At 42.9% G+C, this 24,662-nt stretch overlaps 1 protein-coding gene across 2 annotated transcripts in view; it reads left to right on the plus strand.

Moving 5' to 3' along the window:
- CC2D1B (coiled-coil and C2 domain containing 1B) overlaps window positions 1-24,249 on the plus strand; it is a 28,047-nt gene extending 3,798 nt beyond the window's left edge. The window contains exons 4-25 of one of the 2 annotated variants that reach the window (XM_053950313.1): window positions 2,490-2,599; window positions 3,349-3,468; window positions 4,564-4,701; window positions 6,575-6,836; window positions 7,310-7,434; window positions 7,563-7,638; window positions 8,757-8,867; window positions 9,192-9,322; window positions 9,594-9,666; window positions 11,781-11,893; window positions 12,677-12,845; window positions 14,060-14,232; window positions 14,336-14,461; window positions 14,971-15,029; window positions 15,202-15,318; window positions 15,795-15,868; window positions 16,510-16,568; window positions 18,313-18,364; window positions 18,965-19,064; window positions 21,779-21,869; window positions 22,196-22,326; window positions 23,122-24,249. In XM_053950313.1, coding sequence (XP_053806288.1) covers window positions 2,490-2,599; window positions 3,349-3,468; window positions 4,564-4,701; window positions 6,575-6,836; window positions 7,310-7,434; window positions 7,563-7,638; window positions 8,757-8,867; window positions 9,192-9,322; window positions 9,594-9,666; window positions 11,781-11,893; window positions 12,677-12,845; window positions 14,060-14,232; window positions 14,336-14,461; window positions 14,971-15,029; window positions 15,202-15,318; window positions 15,795-15,868; window positions 16,510-16,568; window positions 18,313-18,364; window positions 18,965-19,064; window positions 21,779-21,869; window positions 22,196-22,315 — 2,399 coding nt within the window. In that variant the 3' untranslated portion in view covers window positions 22,316-22,326; window positions 23,122-24,249. Of the gene's footprint in view, window positions 1-2,489; window positions 2,600-3,348; window positions 3,469-4,563; window positions 4,702-6,574; window positions 6,837-7,309; window positions 7,435-7,562; window positions 7,639-8,756; window positions 8,868-9,191; window positions 9,323-9,593; window positions 9,667-11,780; window positions 11,894-12,676; window positions 12,846-14,059; window positions 14,233-14,335; window positions 14,462-14,970; window positions 15,030-15,201; window positions 15,319-15,794; window positions 15,869-16,509; window positions 16,569-18,312; window positions 18,365-18,964; window positions 19,065-21,778; window positions 21,870-22,195; window positions 22,327-23,121 lie in introns of those variants that run through there. The other variant, XM_053950314.1, reaches the window with a different exon arrangement.
- Window positions 24,250-24,662: the final 413 nt, after the last annotated feature.

The raw sequence follows: 24,662 nt of genomic DNA on the forward strand, positions 1-24,662 counted from the left end.
TGGCCCATTTAATGACTAAATTAAGACATGCTTTTTTAGCATATGAAGTCATAAAAAGGTGTAGTAGGCGCTAGATGATTTTAGAAGGGAAATTATGTTTCTTATGGGGGGTGGGTTGTTTGTCATGTGGTTGTTCTTCTGTTTTTGTTTGAAGAATGAATTTACATAATGAGCATTATATTTTTAGTTACTTGGAGTCTGCAACCAAAACTGAATCCCATTTTCAGAGGCAAATACTGATGCAATTACTTGGAGAATCCTGTAGCTTGTGTTATGCAGGTTAGAGTGTCTCTTGGAATGGGCTATTACCATTCTTAATATTTGAAGCATCTGTTAATTTTGTCTGGTGGTGTTTGCAAGGAGCTCTGCAGTGGTTTCCAGGCTGGCTGTAATCTGCCATAAACCAAGGCTGCTGCTGCTGCTGCTGTGAGGGACACTCAGTGAGCATGCTCTGCCTCTGAGCACATCCGTGTTTGTGGAGCTGCAGGGTGAGCTGCTTCAGGAGCTCCTCTGCCAAAATAAACCTGGCTTCTTTTGGGAGCTTTTCAGCTGAACCAGGTTTGCTCCCTGCCTGTCTGAGAGCTGGGGTGGCAGCCAGTGCTTGAGGTGGGAAAAGGAAAATGAGACCTACAGGTGTGTGAGCAGGTGCAGGAAGGAAGGGATAGTGCACCTACAGCCTTATTTGCAGCTCTGCAGTAATTTCCATGAAATATTTGAAGGGGCTTCACACAGAGCAGTAGGGAAATGAAGATTTTTGAAATGTTTAGGCAAGACAACTCTATAAACACGGTGGCTGATGACAGACAAAGGACAAGTTTGTATCTGAAATGAAATTCTAAATCATCTCCACGCTCCACATTTCAAAATTTTAGTAAACTCTTAAAGCTGATAAGCACAATTGTGCAAGTAGGCATATAGCAGAACTTCTGCCATTGGACATAGGTTACTCATGGCTAAATCCTGCAGGATAATGTTTTGAGGGTGAATCTGTGTATCAGGAGCTCTTGAACTGTTGTCAGCTTTTCAAGAGCTGACATCCCTCTCACCCTCATGTCACTTATTTTGTTGTTTTGGTCTTTTTATTCATAAGAGGAAAATAAAACTCCAGGCAGTGCAAAATTAACATTTACTATGCCTAACATTTATTGTGCCTTCTAAATGTGTGGTTAAAAAAGGATTTTCCAAAGTAATGTGCAGATATTCTGTTTTCCTGTTAGAATTGGAAGTGTGTGGGTTAGAAGCTCATGGAGGATGAGCAACTGGGCAGCTGGCACTGGGGACTGCTGAGACCTGGCCCAGTGCAGTGGTGGGGGCAGCATGCAGGCAGGCCACTGCCTGGAAAGGAGGAGCTACAGTGAGGACTGGGGAGAAACAGATCCTCTCTGGGAAAGGACAGAAAAAAGGGATCCAGTGCAACTCATGTGCTTGGTTCTTGGCTGACCACCTGGTGCAGTAATTCCCTCCTGGATTACATCCTAGAGCTGTGATGGGTGTGGGGGAATGGCCTCCTCCTCCAGCAAAAGCTGCACTGCTGGAACATCTTAAGCACAGAGATCCCTGCTGTCTCTGATAAGTGCCAGCTGGGCAGCCACTCACGTGTTTGAAATTGTGGCCTCATCTTGCTGCATGGGATTAGAGCTGAAAAACCATCTGAGGAAGCTTGATTAGGATTTTTGCCTCTACTGCAGTTTTCTGCACAGCCTTTGGATATGGCCTGCAGTCCAAGTTTTGCTAAGGGTCAAACTTAAAAGCAACGTGCTTGATACAAATACCGAAGCACCAATGGGGTGAATTAGATTATTTGAACAGAAAAAGTTTTGTACTTGGGTTAATTTTCAGCTGATTCAGCAAATGCAGGGAGTGAATGGGATCCATTTAAATTGACTGTAAAGCTGTGTCCTGGAGATCTGTATTTTCTGCAGCTTTTACTGCCTCTGGTGAGTCACAGTCATGTGTCTGCATAGGGAAGTATCAAGAGGCATTTACGTGGACTGTTGGGATTTGTGGGCAAGCAACCTCACCTTGGAGAGCATGTGGAGGAAGTTGATAGTTTAGGAAGATATGGTTGGCACAGGATGAAGCAGAGATGAGAACTCAGCAATGAGGAGTTAAGTAGAGTTTTCTCTACTTAGGAGGATGAAGACCAGAAGCAAAATTGCAAAATGAAGGAGCCAAGAAAAAATTGGAAAAGGCTGAATCTCATCATCACGAGACAGCAGTGCAGAAAATGTGCAAGTGGCTTACTGCCTGCCTCAACTGTCATAGCAGAAACACCAGTGCTGCTTTTCCTGGGTGCTCACTTCCCAGTCTTTATTCTTCATCCATCAATAAATCCATCCTCAGTTACCTATGACACTGTGCAATAAAGGGGGCACAAGAGGGGAGGGCACTTCTTTCTTTCAGCTGGTAGCAGCTCCTTCAGGATTTATACCTGGTGAGTGCATAACTATTCTTTATGGTTTATGGCTCCTTGGGATTTCCTTTTACAGCTCCTCTGCCCATGGATCATATTGAAAAGATGGCTGCAGAGTGTATGAAGGACCTGAATGAAGAGGAAGATGCAGATGATGAAGACTTGGAGAAAGATACAGACCTGTTGGTATGCATAACTGTTAGCAAATAGTTTTAGTATGCATTTTTTGTATTTTTTTAACAGAACTGCATTTAGCAAAAATGTCTGTTAACTTTATGAGAAGCTAAAATATTGCAAAAGCACCATTAGATGCAAGTCTTTGCAGGATCCATCCCCCTGCACAGCAGAGTGTTTCCTAACATTTATATGTGTGGGGGGTCTTAGACAATCGAGGGAAGAGCAGGAATCCCATTCCCTGTCAGCTGATGAAGGACAGCCAGGGACTGTCTCCTTAAAGTGATGTCTGCCACCATTTTGCTACTGCTTCAAGCAGTGTTTGGCCTGAGAGAACACCTCAAGAAAGTCTTTGTTGTTTCAATGAGTCATCTAACTGGCAGGGTTTAGGGAAGGAGTGTTAAGCAGTGGTTTTGACTGCCATTGCTAGTAGAGGCTTTTTGGAAATTTGAAATTTAGGTTTGCATAATCTTTGTAAAAGTACTTCTCTGAACTTCTCCAGCTTCAGATCTCCAGTCATGAACTTGTGTGGTGATCCTGGGGCTGCAGTTCGGCTTTTCAGTGGTATCTGGAACCAGTTTAAATAATAAAAAATAAAATTGAATTTAATAAATACTGGAATAGCAGATCTTCAGACTCTTCACTTGGGTTCAAGATCTGTCCACAGCTTTTGGCACTTTAGACTTGATTTTATTTTTGTCTTTTGAGGACAGAGAAAATTTTGAGGAAAAGCTTTTTGTTGGCTCTTACTTTTACCTTAGGCAGAGTTGCAAGAAGTTCTGGATGAAGAACGTGAGGCAGGAAGCTGTGAGGATGAAATGACAGCAACAGAGCCATCCCCAACTGAACCAGAAGCTGAACTACCTGAACTGCAATCACAGGTAGGAATGAACTTTGTGTTTCTGGCAGTTTTGTTGAATCACTGTTGTCATGTGGCTTGTATGAGGGTCATTGTCAAGAATCTAGGGAGGCCTTGTCTTCCAAGGAAGAAAAACCTACACTCTTGCTGTTTCCTCCAGGGAAAGCAGTGTTGTATGGGTGCAGGTTATCCTTTGGCTTTGTTCCAGGGATGAATTCTGATGTTAGCATAGAACTGAAGAGGTAAACAATTGGAGACAAGAATGTCTTGTCCCTCATTATACGTAGGAGCATGCAGACTGCACTGCAGGCATCCAGAGTTGGTATCTTTTCCCTGAGTATTGAGCAGTGTGCTGAAATGGTGAGACATGATATAACTCAATAGTTTTGGATTTTTTCTCAGTAGCATTATCTGTTTCAGCTTAATTTGTCAGTCCTCATGCAGTCAAATCCTTTATTAAGTCACGGCATGTTTCTGTTGTGTGCCACAGATTCCAGTGCCTTGTACGCTGGGTCCATTAGTAAATGGGATTGAGAGGTTTCTATAGAGATAATGGCAATAATTGCATCAGGAGCCATCTGCAGGGTCTCTGTGGCTATGGAGAGTTTGTGAGTAGCTGCTCATGACTTTGCTTAGGCTGCTTTTGTCACTGAACTAATTCCAGGCTGTAGGAGGAGGAAAAAGAGCTCTTGTTGTAAAACCAGGTTGAAGCCCAGAAGGGAGCAAACTAGCATGGTTTAAAAATAAGAAAAGAATAAGTCAAGATTTGTGCCAAAATACCTCTTCACACCCTCTGTTTTGTGGGGTTTGAGAGGCTTTAGTGTTCTCCTCACCTACTCACCGACCACATGGCTCCAATTACTCTGTGAGTGAGAGTTTCCCAAGTCTCCCCTCCCATTCTTCTCTGTGAGACTTTTGAGAGAGCCCAGAGGTGGATGCAGGGCCCGTTAGCACAGCACAAACGCTCCTCTGTTTTAGGGGCTGTTCCTTCCTGCACTCAGTTCACAGCAGGGTGTGTGTGGTGTAGAAGAGGAGTATTTGCTTTTCAGTGCGGTGGGAAAACTCGTCTAGCTGGATGAAATAAGTTTTCTTGATTTGTTTTATTGTTTTTTCTGAGACCTCCTCACTTCCTGCTGTTACCAGTGAGCTACAACGGACACTTGAGGGCAGAATTGCTGACTACAGGACGGCGATTTCTAACGCCAAGGAGTCGGGGGAGAGCGCCAAAATACGGCGGTACGAGAGAGGCCTGAAGGTGAGTTGGGATCACCAGGACGTGAGTGAGGGTGAGGCAAAGTCAGCTCTCTGAAGTGTGGTCTTCCCAGCTGGGTGAGTTTGTTGACAGGGCAGCGAAATTTTCATGTGCTGCCTGGTGTTACTTTGAAAACATTTGTTGTTACTGACTACCCACATACAGCAAACACACAGATAAAGCGTGGCTTCAGCTGCCTTTTGTACTTTGTTTCTGTTGAATGTGGCAGGTGGTAGCTGGAGGCAGGATTTGTGTACATGCTGAAGTTAAACCCACCTGCCTCGATCTGAATTTGACGGGTGACTGCTCAGTGTTACCTTAAAGCAAAGTTTAGGAGTTTTCCTAGCACATACACCTTGCAGTTCATCACTGCTGCCTTCCCTTAGGTACTAACCTTCCACTAACTTCTGTCTAACAAAGGGAGGTGGTGCCTTTCCCTGAGTGTGTTGGCTGTGCTTGAAAAGGAATAGAGCAGGATTTTTGATGAAGGCAATTAAGAACTGCAGCAAAGAGCAGTCTCTCCAGCCTCTCGTGGTTCCAGGCAGGTGGCGTGCTTGCAGTGAGCTGCAGTGCTTGTTCACTGCTGGGCAGGGCCTTTCTCTCCCCATTGCTTTCAGCAGCTCTCCTGCATCACCTCAGGCAGCAGCAAAGCTGTACAGCTCAGGGCTGTGCACTGGGGCAGGATGTAATGGCTCACTGGCTACCAGGTGTCTTGGGGTACAAAGGGAGCAACTGAGGCCAAACTTGGGGAAGAAAAAGCGCATGAAAGATGTCTCTGTGTGTCCACTGCCTGCCAGCCCTGACAGGAATGTACACAAAACCACCTGGCCTTTCTGAGAGCCACAGGAATGGGCAAACCAGCTATTCTATCCAATCATGAGCTTAGTGCAGTGTGCCACTTCCTTCATTTTTCAGGGTAGGGAGTTTCCCTGTGCCTAAGCAGTGTAACTGAGGATAATAGACCAGATCTCACTTCACAGCTACTTAATTGGCAAAATTATATGCCAATAATTGGTGTAGAGCTCTCTCTTATATGTAGTTCTTGGAACTGTGAACTTCAATTTCAGTCTGTCACCCCCGTGTGGAGAAGAGGGAGCTGCCTGTGGGTTGCTGGTCTGAACCCCAGTTTCACATGCAGTCATTTCAAAGTATCTCTGCCACTGCTACTCAATAGGTCAGACAATGCCATGGCTAAAAAAAAATAGCAGTGATTCTGGCACCGATGAGATTTTGTTGTTGTTGTCTTTCTGTGCTTCCATTTCAGTTTCTTTGGAAGATTAAAGAAGTAAAACTTTTGTTTTGACTTGGAGTGCATGGTGGTCTTTTGTCTGAACCTCAAATTAAATTTAAAAAATAAAAATACTGAGGAAGGTAATACTTGGGGAGGAGGAGGGGTTTTAGAAAAATGAGCAGCAGTTAACCCAAGTTAGAGATGGTGAGAGTTCCTTACCATAGGTGGTGAGCTGAAGGTCCATTTCCTTTATTAGTATTTAATGGTTTTTCTCATTGCATTAAATAGGTTTGCAGACCCCTTCCTTCCCTGGATCCATGTAGGCAATGACATTTCAGAATAACATATTTTATTACATTTTAAAGACACACAAAATCCATCTACAGTTGGTATAAATGGCTTCCTTGGTGACTTTCTGTGACAAAGCTGAGTGGATCACATCAGCTCTCCAATAATTCTGGGGGCTGAGGTACCTGCAGTTATCTGGTTTGAGTAACAAGACCTTTGCACTGTGCTGCACCACTGTGGTGGTGTGTGTGACAGAGCCTGTCACATATAAGGGGATGAATTTGTCTTCTAATGATTTTATGCTAGTAACCTGTTGGATGAAAATGCCTGTTGACTCTGTTGCTCCTTCTGTGCCAGACACTGGAAACCATGCTGGCTGCAGTGAAGAAAGGCAAAAAAATCAATGAGGAAGAAATGCCACCTCCAGTTGCAACAGGAAAGAGTTCTTCTTACGTACCTCAAGCCATGGGAGTGGAGCTGGAGAATTCAGGAGATTCACCAGAGAATAAAGCTGACTCTGCTGCAGATGATGAGCAGAAGGCTTCTCCTGAGGCAAGGGAGCATTTGGAATCAGAGTCTCTGCAAGGTCGTGCTGCTGCTGATCCTACTGTGGAAACAGGTACTGTGATCTGAGAGGAGAAGCAGTTGCAGCTTCCCTGATGTTTGTGTTGAGTGTAGCAAAGCACTGCTTAGTTGGAACTTCCTGCTGAATATCTCGGACCTGTCCATGGAATGCTGAGTTTCTGGCAGTGGAATCAGTTATTGTTTTAGAGCTCTTCTGTGCACTGGATCAGTATCCTTAACTACTTCTGTGCCTCAGTTTCTCCTTCATTATTTGACATGTGGAATTCCAGCCTTTAAAGAGTTTTGAGATACTGATTAAAGACCTAATATTTTTTTCTTCCAATTGGGAAAAATGGAATTGTTATGCTAGATGGGACTTCTGGAGACTGGAGGAAAAAGGATATTTGTAAGATGGCTGTTGTGACTTACAGCAAAAGGGGACAAATGTGGGTTTGCATAGATGGATGTAGCAAGGGATGCAAATCTTGCATGCTCTGTGTCAGTCTCAGCATTTTCTCATTCTCCCAGATCCCCAGCACAGCAGCACACGAGCAATCCTACTTATGAGGCAGAAGGAGTATAAATTAGCAGCTCTAAAAGCCAAGCAGCAAGGGGACCTGGAGAAGGCAAAGGAATACATGAAGACAGGCAAGGTATGCTCTCAAGAAATCCCAAATGTTGAACGTACCCTGTGCTGTACCCACATGAATTAAATGTCACATACTTACTGTGGCAGGTCTTGGACAGACCAGAATAAACCTTTTGTTTTTTATTGTGTTAGAAATTTAATGTGGTGTTGGAAGCTTTGGACAGTGGGCAGCCAGTAGACCTCCAGAATATGCCTCCATCTCCTCAGGGTAAGGCTTGTCTTCAGGAAACCCTTTCAGAAGTCTCTGTGCTGTAATGGAATGATTCTGCATTTGTTTGCAAAGCTATTAAAAGAACTGGAGATTGTTTAGGACTGAGGCTCACTGCATGTTCACAGTCTAATCAAGACCAGTGAAGAGAAATGAGGTAGCATTACTTATACTGCAGTTACTCTCTGTGAATTACAAGTTCAAACAAGTATTGATATCTGATATTCTGGGTTTTTATAAGTGTAGATAATAACAGCTAGTATTTGAAGTGGAAGGGAAAGAAGGATAATGGCACATTCTTAAAATTTACTGTAATATTTAATGGTGTTATGTGCTTTAACTAAAGTTTATAACGTTCAGATTAGCAAACAGATTGCAGTGCACTAGTCTAATTTTTAAAGCAAGTTACCAATATTAAAGATACTTCAGTTCCTAGTAAGAGAGAGTTTGGTGGTTTTTTTTAGTAGATGCAGTATCCCAGCCAATAATTAATGCTTGGTCTTTGTGGCCAAGTCTTTTAAACAATTTACTTTAGTTGATTATTTTATTCTAAGACACTAAATGACACATTATTTCAGTAAATCACGAGAGTCATGACTCAAGTTACTGATCACTAAATTGCAGAGGAACCTCACCCAGGGCATAACCTTGCCTTAAAAAGTGCAAGATTTTTGCAGCAAAGAATCTTGTAGTTTTCTGTTATACAATACCAGAAGCTGGAATTTCTCAATAGATTATATGAGTCTCTTCCCTTTTCCAGCACATCTTTTGTTACTAGAATATTTTAGTCAATTAGCAGACTTGTTCACTCTTTCCATCTGCCAAGATACCAAGTTATATTTTGGGGAGAGAATTCTTAGAATACTTGAACTACTTTTTTTTTTTTCCTTCAAGCAGCCCTAACCAAAATTAAATCAGCATTTGAGATTTTCTCTTATAAAGCACGTTCTGTGGATAATGGGAACCTTAGACTTAGCTAGCCATGGAGGTACTGTTTGGAAGCCAGAAAGCTTTCAGGAAGATGATATGATCAAACTGAAGGTTTTCTGAGTGACATGCAGCAGTAATTGCTGTGTATGGAACATATTGCAAAGCTTCCTGCTTTCCCTGCTTTGCAGATCTTGGAAGCTTAGGTCATGTACAAGATGCATCCAAGCAAAAAGTACCACCTCGGGTGGGAAGTTCCCAGGATCTTGCAACACCTGAACCTCAGACCCAAGAAGCTTCAGGTAGGACTTTTGCATTTCTCTAATAAGTCATGAAAATAGCAGAGCTGGGAAGCACTTTAAGGTCTTATCTCTCCCACTGAACTGCAGCAGGAGTGAGTAAACCTGGCTAATGTTCCTGAGTATTGTTTGCTGCTGATCCAGTCTACTTTTGTTCTGGATCAGTGATGGAAGTAAAAGTTAATAAACTTTCTTTATAACAGCAGTGTTCATAGTGAAACTTTCCAGTGATGTTCTCTGAAGAAGGTGAGGAAGGGGAGGAGACAGACAGCCTGTGTGTTTTGAAATCTTCATGATGGGGCATTTAATTGTCTGTGTGGTTTGCAGAGTCCCTGCAGCAGCCCAGGACGGTGCTGGAAGCGTTGCAGCAGCGGCTGGAGAAGTACAGGGCAGCAGCAGCTCAGGCTAAAGCCAGCGGGGACGATCGGAAGGGCAGGATGCATGACAGGATAGCCAAGGTAAAACTAAAGTGTGGCTCTTTGCATCCAGCAAAGAATTAGTTCTCTTGCTGAAGACTTTTTCAAGGCTGGAATAATTTGTGTATTGTCTGTCTGTTTGAAAAGACATCCAGTGGGGAAGCTGGAAAGCATTTGGAGGAAGAAATAGAGACAATGCACATATTGTAGTAAAATACTGAGTCTTGTGCGGTGTTTATGCTGGTTAAATACAGATGATTGCTAATTCACAGTCAGCTCTATTTTATGTCTTACTGAGTGCCTTTGATTGCAGCAATACCAAGATGCCATAAGAGCCCATAAGGCAGGGAGAAAAGTGAATTTTTCTGAGCTACCTGTTCCTCCTGGTAAGTGTGAATGTAAAACGTCCTAAACCCCAAACTTTTGTGCACCTGCTAGGCTTTGAAGGGGCTATGCAGGTATTGCCTGCTCATCCTGTGGAGCAGCTTCTCCTTTTTCTCAGTGAGTAGCTTGCCTTTCTGTTTGATGGTATTATGAGATTTTTTATTAATATGCTCCCAAACACTGACCCTAGTGAATATTCCTGCATATTGGCAGCCTGATTGACAGTATGGGAACTTAAAACTGGCACTATTTGAAAAGTTCCAACAACTTCACCATAGGCAGGTGCTAAAAATGTTACTTGTCTATCTTCTGTGTCAGCCCTCCTAGAGGAAAGACTAAATTTGGGTTATATTGGCTTCTTAGTTTTGCTGGAAAGAGGTTTTTAGAAGTGAAAAAAATTTCCTGATGTCCTGCATTCTGCTGATTCCTATCAGGAGCCTCAGAGTTTGATATCTAATGAATATCCCCTTGTTAACACCTTTCAACATCAAATCACTATTGCAGCTCTCCTGGCTGTTAAAAGCACCTGCATAGATGAAGCAAATCATGCCCATGGTCACTCTGAGAGAGTGGCAGAGGCAGCAGTTGAGCCTGTTTCTTGAGACACTGTGTCCTGTTTATCTTCTTCAGAACACTGAGTGCTGTGTCTGGAAATGTTTGGGCAAGGTCATCTGTGAATGCTCTGCCTCTCATTTGCATGATACCATTTCTCCTGTAGAAACATCTTTCCTTTTATCTTGGGCCTGATATGTTCTTCTGAAGGATAAGTTTATACTGCAAAGCAGTGCCTGGATTTTAAGTTAGAGGATAGAGAGGACCTTGTGGTGTTTTTGTCACTGTCAAATGTGGCAATGGCAAGCACTGCAGTGGTAGTTGAGTAGGTGCTGCCAGCTCTGTCAGGTCATGTGTGGCTTTGAAGGTTTCCTGCTTTGAACCTGTCCCTGAAAGGCAGTTTAGCATCCCTTTTGTGGAATGTGGTCCCTTTCTTGGTAAATACCAGTTTCTGTAAGAGTGAGGTACTCCATATTTATACCTCGGGAAATATGGAGAACTGCTCAGTGTCCTTGCACATCAGCTGTGATTTTCAGCTATCATTCAGGGGCTATGATTTACACTGAATACAATTATCAGGCAGTCACTGAAACCACCAGTGAATTATCCTGGGATGGCAGTGCCCCTCATGGCATCTGGCTGGTGATGAGTACCAGCCTTGGACTCCCTGGAAACAGAAATGCTGCTGAGCAATGGATCAAATGTCACACAGGGCAGCAGCACAGCATTCTCTGTTCTGCCTGCCTGAGTACCTCAAACTTGTGCTGTAGCAGCCATCTCTAGGTTTAGAAGCAGTTTAGTCACTGTTTCTTAGCACTTCTCATGAGACTGGCAGCAAGCATACTTGCTATATATTAAATGAGAGAAGACTTAACAGACATTTTATAGTAGTGGCTCTGGATTTCTGTTCTCTGAAGCTGACACTAAACTGGTCATGTGGCAGTGAGAGTTTTATCTTCCATCATCAAGCCTTCCTCCCACACTTAAAAGGGTAACAAAACAATGAAGAGCGTTACTCTTGATACACTTCTCATTTAACTCCTCTGATTCTGCCTTAGTTTGCTACCTCTGCATTGCAGTACCTTTACAGCAGAGGTTGAATGTGTAACAACCCAGCTGTCAGCAGTGGATTGTTTATTACTCTGGGGGTAGCACTGATTTTCTGCTGGACTTTGTGCCTGCTAAAGTGAGGCAGCAGTGAGAGGGGAAAAAATGAGACTAAATTCTCTGCTGGTTCTGGGGGCATCCCTACTACTGAGGTTTTGAGGTTGTGAGGTTGCTTGGCTGGCTGCCAGTTGCTCAGCTTGGAAAACTCCTAAGTTATTGCATCATTTTACTATCATCCACTTAAGCTGGGTGTCTGTGAGACATCTGATCTTAAGCCACCACTCAGACTTGATCTAGCAAGGGTTTTTGGCCTTGGCCTCAGTCTAGTTAGACTGAATACTAAAATACATTAGATAATAGGTATTTGGATAGAAACAGCTTCACAGTAAACAAGTAATATGGAAGACATACCATAGGGCTTATGCAACTCTCTCTTCTGTGTTCCTTTCCTTCACAGGATTTCCCCCTCTTCCTGGTGTTGCAGCAACAGATGGTGGCAGCACAATTGCTGCTGTCCTGGAGAGTGCCAGCAAGCTGGCAAACATGGAGGAGAATGATGAAGAGGAGGAGGTTAGTGTTGCCTGGTAGGATGTGTAAAAGTTCAATTGCCATCTCTTAAGGCATGCAGAGATGAGGCCATTGGATTTCCAGGTAAGGGTACTGAGGTGAAATACATTTCCCAAAAATCTGAGGAGTACAGGATCTTAGTAGTAATTTCAGTTTCCTTTATAGAGTAGGAGAGACAGATGAGATATTACTACAGTCAGTACCACAGAGTCTGTGAGTGTAGGGTTTGGCTCTTTCATAGCTGTGTTGTATGTAGATTTTATTTTCAAAGCAAACACTTGAGATCCTCACCACTCCTTTACATTGTTCTGAAGTACTTAAATCCATACTTTTATCCTGCATCCCAGTAGCTTCTTGTTTGTTCTTTCCCAGGACGTTCAACTCTTACTGCTTTTTGTCAGGCTGCACCAGCATTTAGACTTTGGTGTGACTTCTCTTTCTCTCTGGATTTGCTTGCTGATTGATTGTGCTTTCAACTGGAGTAGCTTTTAATGGAGAGAATTCCTGGATGATATTTTTTCTGCATGCCTCTGCTTTTTTAAAAATCACTGCCTTGTTGAACATTCTTTTTATTCCATCTATGGCTTGCATAGGTCAGCTACCTGCTGGCCTGGCATGGCTCATAAACCTCCAGTAGTTAAAATTTGCTGTCTGGAATGCAATGCTCCCCTCAAAAGGGATACCCAAAGGCTGATACAGTGATAACCATGGTTGTTGATGCTTGAGATGCCTCAACCCTGGAGTAGATTTTATGCATTTAATATGTATTTCTTCTTGTTCTGCTAGAATGAGCCTCTTCCCCAGGCCCCAGTTGCCAAGAAGCCAACTCAGGTTGTTAAACCAATTCCAGTTCCATCTGCTGCAGCTCAGGAGAGCTCTCCTGAGCATCTGAAACGAGCTGCATCACCTTCCACCCTGGACAAGGCAGAGTCAATGGATCATCTCCCTCCAGCTGGTGAGTGAAGGGATCACCATTCCCAGTGCTCCACATGCAAGTTGTTTGCTCTAGTTTGGTGAAGACTTCATAATTTAGATGTGAGCCTGTGAATGTGTCATAGATTTCCTTTGACAGGAGCCTCAATATGTGTGTGCTGGAGGGCAGACCCAGACCAGCCATGCAGCTTTATTTCACAGAGACAGCATGTATAATTATAAGGCTGATTAGGTTTTTTAATTAATTTTGATGTAACAAGATTCACAATGTTTAACTCTGCTCACAGCTGAACTCTCCATATACCCTCATTAAAGGGGACAGGTTGCCAGTGTGAATTATTCATTGATCTAATGGAGTTCCCTACATCACACAGAGTTTTCTGCCTGGTGCTTCACCCAAGGATTTCAGGCTGGCAGTGCAGGCAGGGCTTCATCAATCTCTACTCTTGCCTTGCTAAGGTCACTGAGCAGTTGTGTGTACAAGATTAATTGTACAGATAGTAAGGGACAGGCACCACCTCACAGTATGGTTTGGGCACACACAGGCAGCGCTCAGGCTCTCGCTGATGCCTCGACTGTAATCCCATCCTCCTTCCCTTCTTCCCTGGGTAGTTCCCTCAGGATGAAGTAGAGCTGCCTGGATGAATGATGCACTAATCTGGTACAATGTAAAGCAATCTTATTGGTGTGGTTGTCCTTAATGTTTTGGCAAGGAAAGAAGACTCAAGCATTAATAAGAAACTAAGAACAAGGGGTTACAAAGAAGCAGAGGTGATACGTCTGAGTGGGCCTGCACATTGGTTCATTGGGTTCTTTTCTGACAAATCAGGGGAGAGGAAGGAAATTACTCCAGAGGATGCTCATAATATTTGCTGTTTTTTAGAAGTTAACATGGAGAGCTGAAAGTTTGGATTCAGCTTCTCCCTTGAACCAGTCAGCTGTGCTGGAGTCTGTCTCAAGCCTGCAAATTAGGGGCTGCAATAACTCTTGTGACACTTGTGAAGTGCTGTGAGGTTTTTTTGATGAAGGATGCTGTTCTAGAAGGAAGCTTGTTTCTTTTTTACTGCTTGAAATTGAAAGTGCCCAAGAAACAGTAGAGTGCAGTAAGGAAATGTCCTCCTTTGACATCTGTACTTTCACTGATCTTTTTCTGGCTGTGAACTGAACAGGGTAAACCTGTGTCTGGGACATCAGCAGTGTCAGATGAGTGAGTGTTTCTGTACAACTGTTTTTCAGTTAGGGAACAGCTGGAATTTCTGGAGAACAGGAAGAAGCAATACCTGAAGGCAGCCATCAAAGCAAAGAGGGAAAACAACCTTGAACAGGCAAAGACATACCTCAGAACAGCCAAGGGCCTTGACCTAAAGATTGAGCAGGCAAAATCTGGCAAAACTGTTGATATTTCCAAGGTTAGTAGGACTGGTCATATTCTGCTTTGTTACTTATTCTTGGACATCTAAGTGCTTACTTTTCCCTGTAAGGGCTCTGAAATGTGGTGTTGTTGTGTTGCAGCTGCCATCACCTCCTACAGATGACGAGGGTGATTTTATCTTTGTACACCATGAAGATGTCAGGCTGTCTCAGAAAGCAGATGAAGTTTATGCACAGCTTGTAAAATTGCTGAAGGACCAACATGAGGTGACCATTGAATATTTTTTAGAAATGTTTTGGAGTTTCTTTTGTACATTTCTCTGGGGTTTATTAATATTATAATCCAATCATTGTTCCAGTGGGCTTTTTTTCCTTTAAAAATTCTTTTGATACTGTGTGTCCTAAAATGGAGAATTTTCAGAGTTTGATTCTATGGATAGTTAAAGCCAGAGGGTGTGCTTGAAGGCTTGGGACTAGCAAATTATCACTCTTAAATATGAGCACTCAAGTCTGAAAAAAGTACCTGAATATTAAGACTAAGACTAAGGTGACCATCATATCTACAGATCAGGTGATTAAAAAGTAATAGTGAGAACAGCTCAAACAGATGTTGTGCTTTGGACTTGAGGAATGGGGTGGTGGATGTTCTTGAGTGACTCAGGAAAATGCCTGGATTTTCTTAAATTAGATTATCATCAACCTCAGAACTGTGCCAGTCATGAATCTGTGTGTGAGGATCACAGAGTGAATCTGTTTGGTTTTGTTTGTGTTGACAGAGGTGTTTGCAGTACTCCAAGCAATTCATGCATCTGGGAAACGTAGCAGAAACAACTCGGTAAGACCCTGTGCCTGCTTTCAGTCATCCACCAAAGTGGGTATTTCAGTTTGAGTCTGCCTGGCCCCCTAAAGATGTCTCCACATTGCTCCCAGCCCTGGCTGAGGATTGCTCTGTTTTATTTCCAGCACGTGTAGGTTTTTTACTGGGTTTTTTTGCCTTTTTTCTATAGGTTTGAGAAACTGGCACAAGGTTGTAAAAAGGATATGGAGATCCTACAGCTTGCACGAGCACAAGGAATGGATCCTCCAAGCCATCACTTTGAGGAAAGAACATTTAAAATGATAAGGTGTGGAAAAACAAAAGTATTTCTCAGGCTGGAATGACTTTCCTGGTCTTTTGCCCTTGTTTAGGGAATTTTGTGCTTCAGCAAACTTGGGTTTGCTGAAGGATTAGGCTCAGCATTCCTGAAAGGATGCTCTCAACAACTTAAATACAAAGAAGTTGTTCACTATCTTCTCTTGCTGATTCTTTTGTTTTTAAAATGCCTCCAGCTTCCCCTCTTATATTCTGTTTCTTCAGCCGTTCCTCCTTCTTCTCTGTTTCTCCCTCAATCCTATTGCCTCCTGGGCTTTGTTCCTGGCCGCAGAGATATTTTTAGCTCTGTTTGTGCTCTTCCCTTGCTCTGCTGTATTTTGTGGAGATGATCTCTGTAGGAGTGCACTGCTGAAACAGCTCTGACAAATAGCCATAGCATCCTGGTCTGGCAGTGGATCAGCTGATGGTGGGATGAACGTGCTTTTTTTCGTCTTTCTCTTTTCACAGGATATTTTCTGATCTCAACAGCACAGAAATGCACCTTCTTATTGTCAGAGGGATGAACCTACCAGCCCCACCAGGTGTGTACTCAAAAGGGCATGTGGGCTTTTTCCTCTGAGTAGGTAAGGAAAGTAATGGGGAACTAAATTTATCTTGAAGGCTACTTTAGGAGCCAGCACTCATTAAAACAAAGTAACCATGTTTTGGGCTTGTGCCCCCCCCCAAAAAAATTAGAAACAGTGTTTTAAAAAAAAGCAGACAGGTGAATTAAGAGAATCTGGGTTCCATCTAGACAGAGAGAAGAACTTTATATTTTCCTGGGTTCACTCATAACTGGGTCATAGTTAAGGTTTCATTTTTACCTCCTATTTTGTTACAAGTGCATGCCTATGAGTTGCACCACTTTGGTGTATTTTGACCCTTCAATAGACGGGGTTTGCTCCTGCCAGTGTTACTGCTTTTAGCCCCTTGTTCCTGGGAGCTTGTAAACCACCTGTGCTAGACTGTCCTAGGATTTACAACGTAAAAACCCCCAGGTGTTTTCCCTTGGATGCCAACTTTCCATGGGTTTTGGTTTGATGGGTTTTTCAGTTGTCAAGAGGCAGGTCACAAGTCCTACTGTAAAACAGTTGGATGCTCTTGAGAATCCTGCTCAACATGACAGCTGCAATGACAATGTCTGTACTGGCTGTTTGGATTGGCTGGTTGTTGTCTCACCCAGGTGTGTCACCAAGAGATTTGGATGCATTTGTGAAGTTTGAATTTCAGTACCCGAGTGCGGTGAGTGTGTCGTGGCTCTTCTGCCCCTCAGTCTGTCCCCCCTGCCACTGCATGAGCTTGTGAGGGCTCCAAGGAAAGGGAGAACATTTCTAGACATCTTGCCTGGATCTGCTTTTAAAGCAGATTTATTTTTCTGAGAAGCAGAGCTGCTGAGCGTGTTGGCTGCAGGTTTGAGTTTTGTACCTTTCTCTCGATGCTCTACACACCTTACCCTTGGCAGGGTGGTGTCTGCAGGTTCTGTGTCAGTGCTAAGCCATGCCTACCTCTCCCCCCTGAAGGCACAATCAGGCTCTTTCCAATGTTGGCAAAATTTCTTTCAGGGGTGCAAACACACCCAGCACCAGGGCACACAAAGTTGTTGCCAAGGGCCACCTTAGATGTGATCTCCCTAAGTCCTCTTCCCTTAAAAAACTAAGCTTTTAAAGGCATTGCATTTGAGCCTGTCTTAAAATTGTAGAAATTGATCAAAAGGGTTATTTTTTGTCATCAAATAAATGGTGATTTAATTAGGAAATACATCTATATCTGGAGATAGGACTTGGGCCATGCAAGTTTCTCGCCCTTACTAATTAACACTTGTGTGTATGTGCATGTATGTATGTGTATGTATATAAGAATATGTATACACATATGTATTACTTCTTTCCTTGGAATTCCCCAGTGTCACCCTGTTCCTCTCACCTTTAAAAGCAGTCTCTGGTCTGAAAAATACTCAAACTTGAGAGCTAGAAGGGCTTCTGAAGAGAGACTGACTGGTCTCTTACTGTCGGTGGAAATCCTGGGGCTTTGCTGCTCTCTTTGTAGGGCAAAACCAGACCTTGCTCTTGCAGGACTAATACTTAGCCCTGGGAGAGTGCAGAGCCTAGGTTTCTACCTCCCAGTAAATTTTGCAGTAATTCCACAAAAATTAATTCAGTTACCTGTGGGAAATTGGTGATGGTCAGACCAAGTTTGTGTTTAGGTTTGAGTGACTCGAGCCTTAATGAAGGAGTAATACAATTAGAGTGGCTGAAACCAGAGCTGGTCTCTATGAATAATTTTCTGGGGAATGAAAAAAATCAGCATAGTTCCTTTTAATCTATTTTCTTTTGTTTAAAGAAGAGCCAGATCTTTACTCCTTAGCCAGCAGTCAAATAAATATACCACCTTTCTCCTTCATAGCTGAAATCAGTTTTGCAAAGTAGCTGCAATAATTAGGCCACATTGTCCTTGTTCATTCCCCAGAGATTTAGTTTGTACTCTGCTTTAGGTTAAAAGTTAATTCATTTTGGTGGCAGATTGATTGTCAGGGAAAATAATAGTAGGGCAATTCCCTGAATGATTTGTGATGAATTCCTTGTGTAGCTTATTATTCCAGCTAATGCAGGAGGAACAGAATTACTGTGTCGTGGAAGGTGCACAGTTTGTCATGGAGTTTAACAAGCCCCAGTCAGTAACTTATGATGATTGGATTGAATTGACTGTGACTATGTAGCTTATCTATGGCTCTCATACTTAATGTAATGTTTTGCCTTATTCTTTCTGCAGTGTTATCCTTGTTACCACAGTGCAATCCAAGTATTTTAGTCTTGAATATACCATGACTGTTCTTATTTAGATAATAACCCCTAAAACCTTAAGTTTCTGCTATAGGCATAAAATAAAGCTGGCAATAAAAATGGTGACTAGTCTGTTTTCAAACAATACGTGACAGTTTTATGTGATGTCTGCCTCTTTTTTTTTTTTTTTTTTTTTTTTTTGATAGGAGCAACCTCAAAAGAGTAAAACACCTGTAATTAACAATAACAATTGTCCAGGTGAGTCCTTTTTTTCTGGAACAGCAGGAAAGATGTTGCACCTTGGGAATCCCTGGACAGTACAGGCTGGTGTCAGACTGTGAACCAGGCCAGAGATCCTCCCACCACCTTTTTTCTTCTTTCTTATGAAAGGGTTTGTTGGGGGGTGAAGTCCAGCTGCATTGGCAATTTCTTCCCCTTCATCCCAATATTAATGGTAGCTATTATGTCATGAATTAAACCAGTATTAATTATATTATCCAAAACACCCCTTCCCAGTCATTCCAGCCTTAACTTTTTCTTGAATATTTTGTACCTTTTTTCTTAGCCACAAACCCTGTTTACTTGCTGAAAGACCTAAACTCTAGTTTTAGCTCTCCATGTTACCTTGCTGTCAGCTCACAAAGGCTTGGTTTCTGCAGTTTGGTTTCTGTCCCTGTAAGGTGAGGGTGACATGAACTGTCCCACAGGGACTCACCCTGGGCCTGACTGAAAGACCCTCCTGAGGAGGATTCCTGTGGGCCAAACTGAAATAAAAGAGCTCTGAGTAGGTGCATGAATAGAGCCCTGCACACCATTTGACTCACAGCTTTCTTCCCCTGTCCTTTGTTTCACTTGCAGAGTACAACCAGCTGTTCAAGCTGAACATCAACCGGAACCACCGAGGCTTCCGGCGCGCAATTCGGTCCAAAGGAATTAAATTTGAAGTGTTTCACAAAGGGTGAGTGCACGGTTTGCTTCTATGCTAAAAGCTGAAAAGAGTGTTGGAGCTGAAGTTTATGAAGCACAATCTCTAGCCAGCACTGAAGAGTTGTCTGTTACTCATGTCTGAGAGCTTTCAAAATGTGCCTGAGCTCTGTAGCTTCCCCTCTGGGGGTGAAGAAAGGCACAAATTCAGTGCAGTTGTTTCAGATCAGTTGAGGATTAGTGTGTTAAAGGAGTTGGTGGGACTGAGAAAGCAGTGATTTACTTCAAGTTGTTTTGATTCTTACCCAGTTTGGTTTCAGTCATCAGGACTAGAAAATGTAAATATTCTGTGGAATAACTCTGTAGAATAATGAAGTGAAGTGACAGCAAAATATGAACAGCAGGAAAGCAGGTGACAGGTGATGGCAGAACTAGAGATATGTTCTTGTACTTTCATTCACTGGATCTTGCAATACTTCCTGAGCACTGCTGGCAGCTGCCTTGAGAGAGAGAGAGACTCCCCTCATCTCAGGGAGCAGGATCACAAGATGAGTGTTAACAATGTTCAGGGAGATCATCCTCAGATCAGGCTCATAACTGAGTTATTCAGAATAGGAGTGGCCTGTATTCCCTCATTCCTGGTTAGTTGTGATCCAAGACTGATGGGATGCCAGATAACCTGGTTTTTGTCTGGTGGCTCTTTGTTCTATTCCTTGTTGCTGTTACTGGGCCGTGCAGAAATTGTCCATAGGTTTTCTGAGATGGTTTTCAAATTGCAGATGTTTCAGTTTGTGACCTGAAGTCCCACTGTTTACTCCAGATCATCCATTGGCATCTCTGTTGAAAAAGTTGATTTTCTTTTCCCCCCTCTTTTGCACAGAGCTGTAAAAAGCTTAGAAGTGTTCACATTTATTTAAAATAGGGTTTTTATCACCTTTTCCCAGCCATCTCTGTGGGAGAGAGGAGAGGATGAAGTGATCCAGGCTCTTTCCTTAAGACTGTCTGCTCCCTGTCTTTTCTAAGACTACAAATGAATAATACTTTCAGAAATGCTTTTCTGGATGTTGTAGCTTTGAGGCCTCTGATAGCTCCTTGACCATCTCCCAGGAATTATTTTTGCTCAGTAAGCAAAGGAGACTTGTTTCAGGTCATATATATTAAACTTCAGTTTAATAACACTTTCAAGTGAAAACTCAACAATGTATTTTTCCAAAGGAAAAGTCTTTTCTTGAGCCTCTCCTAAAAGCTTCTGAAGATGAAAGGGGATTTCCCCAGAGCTGTTTCTGAAGCCATAGCCTAGAGCAAGTTCTCAGTCTTCACAGCAGCCCCCTGGAACTGAGCAGGGATGAACCAGTCTTTATTGTTTCTTGAGTTATAAAATGGAAAAATGCTTTAAAAAATTCAGCAAGAATTGCTGATTCTCTGAAGTTTATGAGCAAAGTGCCCCACATGCTGCAGTACAATTACATAACCCTTCATTTTAAGGTGCTTGTGAAGTGAAGGAAGTATTCCAACATGTGAACTAAGAAACTCTGAACTTTCCTAAATTATTCTGTGAGTCTGCTGTGGCCTCACTGATTGAGAGTCTCCTGTTGCCACCAATGATGTGATCATGAGGCTCCATTAACAGTCTTTGAGTTTCCATTGACTATGTCAAGTCTTGCTTGATAGTATCTTAGTCTCTCTTAATGATAGTAGGAAGAAGGGTGGATGTTTTGGGGTTGTGGGGGATGGATTTTTTAAGGTTGTTGGTTTGGTTGCTTGTTTTTTCTGAAATGGAGTGGGTAAAAGGAAGCTTCTGAAATACTGGAAAATTTCCAAGAAAACACAGCAGGTGTGGCCAAGTTACCTTTTTTAACTCCAGACTCTCTAGAGTTTAGTTGTTTATCAAACCTTTTGGAGAGTGGTTCAGGGAGATGCTTGGATGCAGGCAAAGAAATGCTGTGCTTTGAGCTGAACACTTCTGTGGAATTAGGGTGGGTTAGTCTTGGCTGTTGCCTTTTGGAGGAGTTTGTCTGGTAAAGGTTGTAACACTCTGTGCAGATAAAGATTGACTTATTGCTGATTAAACTGTTCGACACAAGTGACTACAGCAGGAAGTTGCTTGTTTTCCTCACAGGATAAAAATGCTTCTGTGCTTAATTCCAGCAACTGGAAATCCTAAAATTACAGTTTTTGACTGTTAAAGCTACCAGTATGTAGGTGAATCAAAACAATAGCTGAAATGTTCTTATTTACTGAAATTGTTTTGATTTATCAAGATGAAACAGAATGATTCATGTGACTGTTTCCTAAAAGTAGTTTGCCAAAAGCAACAGGTGCCTGTGAAATGTTTGTTTTGCTGGGAGATGCAACTTCCTTGAGAATTCCTTCAGCCTGTTCAGTTAAACAGCCCCAAGCAGAGGATGGCCCTGTCCTGGCCACTGGGACCTCCTTCCCTGTCACCCTGGGCAGGGGCAGAAGCTGCTGCCACTCCAAGTGCTGATTTAGTTGGTTGTTTTTCTTCACTGCTGTCCTCATCTTTACCTTGGTTGTAAAAGAATAATTAACAAATGAGTACTTTCTTATCTTGTTCCTTGTAGTCTAGTTTTTAAGGGTTTGCCTCTGTGACTGTGGTGTGCAGGGTTCTAGGAGCATGTCCTGACCAGCCCTCTCTGGATGTGGGGATGGAGCAGATAGTGATAACCTCTGGGCTTGTTTTCTCTTCAGTGTTCTGACAATCTTTATCCCTCCGCTTCTTTGGCACAGATCCTTTTTCAGAAGTGACAAACACGTGGGGACAGCACACTTGAAGCTGGACAAGCTGGAATCAGAGTGTGAAGTTAGAGAGATAATCGAGGTAGGTTTTTGGGATGAGGTGTGTTCTTCTGCTCAGTATTTCAACCCAAAGGGAAAATGAGTATCTGGATCACATAAATGTGTGAGTGCAGTCGAATTTTGTATCAGGTGAATTTGATAACCTGCCTGGGTTGTGGGGGACCTGCTCTGCTGAGTTCCAGTCCAAGGAAGTGCTTGGCTGTGACACTCCGAGCACTGCAGTCACCTGCAGGAATCTCAGTCATGCTCAGGCCATGGGCAGATACACTCACAGTTGCCTGAGGCTCTATAGTTTAACATTATAATTCCTATTTGTCCTAGCTGCTCTTCTTTTTGTGGTTATTTCAGGTTTTTGATGGCAGAAAGCCCACTGGAGGGAAACTGGAGGTAAAAGTGAGACTCAGGGAGCCCCTCAGTGGTCAAGATCTTCAAACAGTTACAGAAAATTGGCTGGTCCTTGAACGTTAGTTCTGTCCGAGGTATGAACACTGTGTCCAGAGGTGGTCTGGGCAGGACTTGACAGGGCTACAGATAAACTCTGCTTGAATAATTGAATAAAGGTCAGTGTTGGCATTGACCTAATTACACTGCTCTGACTTCAGTAGCATTCCTCTTTGTATTTGTGGTGGGGAGTTGACATCATTTCATAAATTAGGTTACAGAATCTCTGATTAGTTTGTATCTCAAAGATGCTGTTTCACAATCACTTGAAATACAGGGAGAGCTCCTGCTGTCACCTTTACTAAGAATATTATTTAGAAAATAAGTGATAAATAATCCTTCTTCCTTTGCTTGATCTCCTGAAGCCTCTGTGCTCCCTCTTCCTTAGCATATGGTTTCACTTTACATTTCTAAATGGTAGTTAAGCAAATAATCATCAGCTTTAGAGTGACATCACCTGTTTGGAAGCAAAGATGTGGCAAATGGTATCAGATTGTAGAGACTGAGGTCTCATTTCAATACAAGAGTCACCATTTGAGTATCAAAGGGCCTGTTTTAGTGGTTTCCTCCCAGCCAAGGAGGTCAGGAGGTCCTGTGAGCTCCAGTCAGGCTGAGGGACACGTTTGATGACCATACCTGAAGTAACAACTTGGCCTCATGCCCAAGCACTTTCCATCACTGGAGCTTAATAATTTTGCTCCATTGATTTTCCTTGTTGACCATTCAGAACCTTGGTGTCAGCATTTTCCATATAATGTCTTCTTGAGCTGTGAACATCTGTTCTGTTCTGCAGCAAGGAATTCTGATGGGTTTGTTTGTGTTGTTTTCCCCAGATCTGCAGGAATGTTGGAAGTCGTGGGCTGAGCGAAGGCAGGAAGATGCTGCTAAGCTGCAAGCACCAAAGATGTTAAATGAATGCACTACTGAACCTAATGTCTATTTTGATAACAGCCATAGTGCTTATTAATAACTCCAAGGCAAACGGGAAGCTCTGGGAATGCGCTGCTGCAGGGCTTGGGACCGGTCTACCCAAAATAGACAGAATTGCCTTAATGTGGGACTACTGATGTAGCACCAGGACGAATGTTACATTAACTATGCAGAGTGCTGTGGGAAAGGTTTAGCCCCCTGCAGCAGTGCCAGAGCTTTTTGGTTAAGTCACAGGTAGGACCTTCACCAGAATTGCTATTCCCAAGTGTCTGAGCAGCCGGCATGGTTCAGTGAACAGTCTGCTCCTACTTTGTCTGCCCTCTCCTATCCAGGCCTATTTGGTTTGGGGTCTTTCTTTGTTTCCTAAATCAGAGGAGAGCTCTCAGGCAGCAGTTCAGGGGTGCCAGTCCCTCCTCTGTGCACACCCTTGGCACATGAGGTTCCAAGGGCTGTCCCTTTCTGAAGGAAAGGCCCCAGGGCTCCCCAGCAGGTTGGTGTTTACAGACCTCTGTTTTTGTTCTGGCTCCCAGTTGTGTGCTGTGGTTGCTGCACTGCTTGTCCAGCGCAGAAGGGTACTGTGCCTTCATCCTTTATGGTGTTGGGGTTTTAATGTAAAAAGAAAGAAAAAAGTACACTAGACTCTGCTGCTTCCCAAATGTTCCTTGTATTTTTACAAAAATAGGCTTTTACAATTATTCCAGGTGATGGGGAAAATAGTCTCACTTCTCCTTTAAGAAAACTGGATCGTGACTTATTTTCAGGAATGCTTTTTGATCAGCAGCATACAAGGAAGAGTACTAAATCTGTTCATGTTTTTAAATCTCTGTGAGCTAACAGAAACCAGGGATCTCCAAGGGCAGGATGTGCCTGTGCCAGGGATGGGCAAGCTGGGAGACAGAACAGAGTCCAGACAGGTCAGGCAGATCTGCCTCTGTCTTCCTGAGCAGATGAAGACAATACAGTGTTTAGTTTTTAATTTCAATAAATTTAATATACAAAACTACATGTTGAAAATAAAAATATAATATGCAGTTTTTTGCAGTGTTAACTAACTGAATTTTAAAAGTACATTTTTTTCTAAACAAGTACTCATTTCTTAACAACATGGTAATTAAGGTCATTTAAAGGCTATGGTTGAAGCAGACATGTCAGTCACCAGTTGATAGTGTTTTGCACAAACAGAATCCAAACCTAAAAGACTTCTGGGGCAAAGGAAGAGAAGATAAACATTTTTCACCTCTTTACTGCATTATTAAGCGTAACAATGCAACTAAAGTAACTGGAAAGCTGCTGCTGTGACAAAGCTGGAGTGCAGGCTCTAGGAGGAAGATTATTACCATGTTTTTGGAATGCTCTTCCAGCTGTGGAACCATGCCTACACTGTGTCGTGCCAAGCTGTGTCCCAGAGTGTGCAGAACCAGGGTGCAGAGGGGTCAAGTGGCCT

This window comes from Vidua chalybeata, chromosome 9 (assembly GCF_026979565.1).
Source record: "Vidua chalybeata isolate OUT-0048 chromosome 9, bVidCha1 merged haplotype, whole genome shotgun sequence".
NCBI lineage: Eukaryota > Metazoa > Chordata > Aves > Passeriformes > Viduidae > Vidua > Vidua chalybeata.